We start from the raw sequence: 6000 nt of genomic DNA on the forward strand, positions 1-6000 counted from the left end.
TTGGCATACGTATCTAGTTTAAGTCCAGTCCTTTTTCCATTCTCGTGTCTCCAACTCTTTATAAAGCTAGTACTTCTTTACCTCATGGCCGAGCCTAAAAGGTTTAGCATATATTTATTTTTTTACTATTTGATATATACACTATTTCAACATCAGCTAAAAAATATATCTATATTATTATTATTTTTCTTTTTTAATGTATTTTTAGCTGATGTTGAAATGGTCAATATGTTCTGCTTCATTCAAATGGATACCTCTCTTCATTAGTATGCACTTCATGGAGCAGGTCAATAATTTTTCCATCTAATGGATCATTCATGGATAGAAAACCGTTTGGTTAAATGTTGCACATGAATTGGCTGCACTGAGCTAATGATGTAAAAAGCAACCTCTAACTGTATTGAAAAGCTGCTTCTACACCAGCCATTATGAATGTTTATAATCAATGTAAAAGGTTCAGTTCAATACTGATGAATGAAGAACATTTTTTAACGAATTTTGTTGACCTTTATTGATATGTATTTGTTGGTTTCTTCAGAAAAAAGTGAAAGTGATACGGAGGTATACCAAGAAGCACTACTGGATGAAAATGGAGTCATTGTAACCAATGGTGTGGAAAACACTGAAGTTAGTGCTTCAGATGAAAATAATCAGTCACTCACTAATGGGCCAACCAGTAATGTTAGTGTGGAGATGGGAAAGAATTTGGATGTTTCTGAGGAAGATCCAGTCAAGGTTCCAAATACCAATGTTAAAGAAGAGGAGGAAGAAGAAGGGACTCTGGTGATGAGAGCAGAATGCATCTTCATCACAGATGATGGGGATGATGTTTCTGGAGAGGTTGTGCCGCAGGCAGATCAACAGGAGTCCGTGCAGTCAGACCAGATCCTTCTGCCAAATCCAGAAGCAGAAGCCAGCAAAGAGGGAGGGGAGGCTGCAGAGGAGGATGTACAAACAGAAACTTTTACAGAGCCAGAGAGTGAGCCATTGGGAGACATAGATGATAGCATAAAGGCAAATCCAGGTGAAGATGAAGATAGAGATGTAAAAACTGAGGGCCAGGACAACGAATTGAAAGATCCAGCCTGTGTGCAGTCGCAGTCCCTAATCAGTCCTCCAGAGAGCACTGTGGTGGCTTTGTTGCCTGTCTATACTGAGGCACAACCTTCTAATCTTAGTCCCAATCTACAGGTTCAAGCTGAAGAATCAGCAGCAGTACCAGAGGAAACTGAGGCAGCATCAAAAGCACAAGAGGCTACCTGTCTTACTGATCAGTTCCAGGAGGTGCCTCTGGCTGATGCCCAAGAAAACCAAAGAACAGAGGCAGGGTCTGGGGAACAGGAACCCCTTCTGTTGAACGCCAAAGCCCCCAGCACCATGGTAGAGCCAGCAGGCGCTGACAGCCCAGCCAATGCTGGGGCACCGAGCCCAAACGCAGCTAGCCAAGGAGAGTCAACCAAGCCCAAAAAATGCGACTGCTGCTCTGTCATGTAAATGCCCTCTGTGTACATGCATTTACTCTCAACCTCTTCACTCTGCCAGTATCCTTCAGCCTGTGCATTGGCTGCTCAGTTCATAACAATTACTTCCCTCATCTCTTTGTTTTGTGCATCCATCCATTTTTTTTAATAAGAATGCCTGGAAGCTGCTTCCCTTTCCTCCACTGTCCACTGCCAACATTCCTAGTATTCCTCTTGAAATTTCCTCATCCCCAGTCTCAAGCTTTGATGCTGCAACAGGAAGTGTGCTCGCTCCAACATGAGGAGAGGAATCACATGGACTGAACTAGTTTTAAAGTGGAACTACAGTTTTAAAAAGAAAAACCACACAGTTTTTTTTTGGGCCACACTGTTTTGAGTTTGATAAAATTCTCTTGAGAGAACAAAAATGATTTCATGTATTTTACATTATTTGCTGAAGTCATTTTGTAGTTTTAAAAATCTGAGTTGTAACTGGAAAATTGCAATGTTATGGAAAGGTTCATAAATTTCTGGAGATATTCTGTTTTACTGACTTGAAGCTGGACTGTTATCGCTTTAGGCTTTTTAATAAATGTTTTTAATCCCACTACAGTAGCCTAAACAGGTTTAACCAACTGACTATTTGGTTAAATTGTGTCATTTATAAACAGTGTGCTCCATTGATAGTTAAAAAATATTACCTAAAAGTATGATACATATGGGTTTTTTTAAAAAAAATTCTTAACATGGAAGGCCTGGAATTCCTGAGATGACTCTGTTACAAATGTACATACTGTATACAGAAAGCGTGTATAATTTTTTTTTTTTTTTTTTGAAATGATTTAATGATTAAACTGTCATTTGCAATACTCTTCTTAACATAACTTGGTCTGCATTCAGAGTGTTTGTTCTTCAAATACTGGATTTATCCCAAAACATCATCCATGCTTCATGCAAAAGAAATGCAAAAACGGCTGTATTACATTTTTTCTCTGTTCATGGTTTTTTACCTAGTTATATAGACACCACTAGGAAACAGAATTTAAGATTCAGATTGAGAAATCCCACGACACAAAACTTAACTTTGCATGTATTACTACATGCAGTTTACTTTTAGATTGTATTTATTGGTTTTTATTTTGGACATACTGCTTAGAAAAAGATATGTTAAAGCATTGAAAGGTGAATCATGAGTGCACACTGGACCAGTCTTCCAAATGTATGCACATGAAGCTTTTTATTATGAAAGAAATAAGGGAACTAGTCATCACCTTTTGGCAGTAGCTGGTGTTCCCTTCAACATGTCTCACTGCATGTGCTTCTCCCAGGTCTTGGGATAGTCCCATGGATAACAGCAGGGTCTTCTTATTGACCAGACTAAAGCTGGAGTCTTTGGAGAAAGGACTGCAGCATGTCCTCGAACTGAAAAGAAGTCCTGCTGAGCTGAGAGCTCCCAGAATCTCTGCTCCATCTGACAACAAAGACATTTCAAAAAGTTATTGCATGGGGATCCTGTACCTCTCTAAACTAGGTTGAAACATCACTGTGCAGATTGGCTGTGCATGGATATATTTGTCCAAGCTATAAATTACATATTTACAAATTTGCTATTATAGCCAACCCTTTCTTTCAACACCAAGATTAAGTCTACTGACCTACACGCTTATTTCTTTCAATTTAAGATTTCTTTCATTTATTATTGTAGCATTTCTTTATCATGTATGGTCATTTTATACAGAGATATTTCAGTGATTAAATGTGCAGTTTAAAGTCCTCACACTGGCAGAAGGCAAAGTTTCACTGGTCCGGCCCACACATCCATGTCACACCTAGGACAGGTTACTAGTCTGTTGCAGAGCTAACAAAGAGAGACAGACAATAAATTTCCACCTACAGCCAATTTGGAATTATTGGTTGAGCTAATATGCACATGTCTGGACTTCAGAAAGAAGACAGAGTGCCTCAGAGAGCCCACTTAGGCACACGGAGAACATATGACCTCCAGACAGACATGAGCCAGCCAACTGCAGCATTCAAACCCAGGAAATTCCTGCCGGGAGGTAACAGTGCTAGTCACTGCTGTTGTGCATAGCATTGCAAAACAGGCAGATATTCCTCCATCGCCATCACTCTTTCCTTTCAATAACAGACTTAACGAGACTTAATGAGATATTGCCCAACCGGTGTTATTACTTGGCTTAACTCTGGTTAAGAATGCCTTAAAAAGCAAAGTTGTTCAGTTACATGGTGCAAACCACAAGTTGTCTTCTCATCTCAAGAGCTCAGTGTTAGATTTGGTAATATGTAGGGGAGCATCTGAGAAAGAACTTCTCATTTATGATTTAATAGCCTGAAACCTGAACAATTAAAAAACTTGCACACAATATATTGGAACAGCCTGTATCGTGTTAACATTATTACTAGATTTTCATATTTAAGATTTTCTCTCTATGGGGAGAGCAGATGATGAATTTTACGCTTAAAGCAGCCACGCTGGCAAAGGTACTTAAACCAACCCAAAAGCTTTCAAACGTCTCTGCTAAATAAAGCAAAAGTGAGGTTTTAATATTTTTCCATTTCTTCTCAATTTAAAACAGATTTATCACAACTGATAAAATGAAGAGTGCATACAACTTGAGGTCATTGACCATTTGTTACTCAAATATTGCATTAGACTGAATGTTGAGTTTACCAAACGTGGTGTAAACAACACACAATCCTTTCACCCATCCTGGAATTTCCAGCACTAAAAAACTGAGAATGTGAAAGAATTGAACTAGAAGGAAAACCTCTTTACCAGACACATTTTCAGTGAGACCCCACGGTGCGACGGACATCATGTTTGCGATACTTCTCACACTTCTCTGTTTGGTGTCTGTGAGCCGTTCAGCTCCTGTGGCCTGTGAAAAGTTGGTCAAGCCTTTGGAACAGTTTGATATTCACAATGTGACAGGAAGGTGGTCTTTAGTCGCTGTCAGTCTGAAATTTGATTCCATTGCCAGAAGAAGAGCCAGTGTAGTTGTTGATATCCGCAACTCCTCGTACATCACAGCTGAACGAGTTGCTGGCAGATGCCAGTATGAACTCCTTGACTTTACTTTGGAAGGCCACGTCTTAACCATGACGGCGAGAAATGTCAACCTCACTGGAACTTTGTTTTATACATCCTGTGCAGACTGTATGGTGCTCACCATGCACATCAAGTCCCCCACTTACCGCGCAGTGGAGTTCTATGTGCTTAGCCGGAGGAGACAGCTGGAGCAGAAGGAGATGGAGGAGTTCAGTGCTCAAGTGCTGTGTCTCAGCATGCCTCCACCTATTGTGATGGATCCTAAAATGGAGCTTTGTCCTGTACAGACAACCAACCAACAAACTGACCAGAGAACGATAGAAGTCCCATAAAGGGAGCAAGGGGAAAGAAGAAGAAGGAGGCGAAGAAGACAGTTAACTTCAATGTGCCAAATGTCAGCGTATAGTGTGACAAAAAGAATAACAATTGATGATCATGTGTTGGAAGCTATAAAAACGAGTTCTAATTCTCCATTTTTTTAATCTGTGTTTTTTTTTTTATGTTTAAGGACCAACAACAGCTTGTTGAACCTGTTCTTGTTGGATGGTTTTATGAGTTTTATGTGATCCATTATATAGTGCATTTAATCATATCTTACAAATGACATACTGCACATCAAAAAATGTCTATATTTTTGCTTGTAAATTACCATGCTAGACCAAGACTGTAAAATGGTTTTTATTGTAAATTTATAACTTTAATCTCAGAAGTTCTCAGTCTTTTCTCTGCACATTACCCCACTATACCACTTCATCATTTTTAAATTACCTTGATAAGCCCTTTTACACAGAAGTAAATAGAAGCTCTCTGAAAAATGTATTCAAATACATAGTATACTGAGAGGTTAACCAAAGTATTTTGTTTAACCAAGAGCATCAGAATAGTAGCTTTAGCTAACGGTATTGCTCCATATCTTTGGGTGTACTAATGTTATATTACTAACCTACTGAAATTGCTAGTGCATCAAATATAGCACGCTAGTACATTTTCATATGCTGTTAATTAAATTCCTATGTTGCGTATTATGATGATACCTTTTTTCCCCTTGTCCTCGGGAAGAGCAAAGTGGGAAACTGTAGCATCATAATAAACCAAACTAAAGCAATTATGGGTTCACATGGAAGTATTCATAGTCTGCTTCAGTATTCCCAGTGTGCAAAGAAAGATAAAGTCTGTTTAGTTTTGTTGTGCAGTGGGAAATTGTGAAACTTGAGATTAATGACATCCAGTTTACCGTAACAAAAATGACTATCCACACACGGTTTCATGATATTTCATGTTCGTCATGTTGCATATTTGGTAAGCAGTAGGTCACACCTTTTAAAATGTGTGCTTGTCTTTAAGGTAGAATAAGAATGTGAAAATATAGCTTTCAATCAGCATCAATTCATGACAAAAATTTGTTCACTGTTTGACTTTTTTTTTCCATTATTTTGTTGATGATAGAATAAAAGTGTATCCCTATTCAGT

The 6000-nt window shown here is 38.7% G+C and overlaps 1 protein-coding gene and 1 long non-coding RNA gene across 9 annotated transcripts in view; one reads left to right on the forward strand and one right to left on the reverse strand.

The window, feature by feature from the left end:
- Nucleotides 1-2344, forward strand: part of palm3 (paralemmin 3) — a 31040-nt gene extending 28696 nt beyond the window's left edge. For all 8 annotated transcript variants that reach the window (XM_085277176.1, XM_085277177.1, XM_085277175.1 and 5 more), the window contains one exon: nt 539-2344. In XM_085277176.1, the coding sequence (XP_085133302.1) occupies nt 539-1494 (956 nt within the window). In that variant the 3' untranslated portion in view covers nt 1495-2344. The remainder of the gene's footprint in view (nt 1-538) is intronic.
- LOC146572779 (uncharacterized) lies at nt 801-5253 on the reverse strand. The gene is made up of 4 exons (XR_014892749.1): nt 4258-5253; nt 3239-3318; nt 2732-2931; nt 801-934 (listed from the first exon to the last, which is right to left on the reverse strand). It is a non-coding gene; the product is annotated as an uncharacterized LOC146572779 (long non-coding RNA).
- Nucleotides 5254-6000: the final 747 nt, after the last annotated feature.

The sequence above is a fragment of the Mchenga conophoros genome, linkage group LG6 (assembly GCF_057382185.1).
Source record: "Mchenga conophoros isolate Kocher_MC1m ecotype Shallow Benthic linkage group LG6, M_conophoros_male_GT1.1, whole genome shotgun sequence".
NCBI lineage: Eukaryota > Metazoa > Chordata > Actinopteri > Cichliformes > Cichlidae > Mchenga > Mchenga conophoros.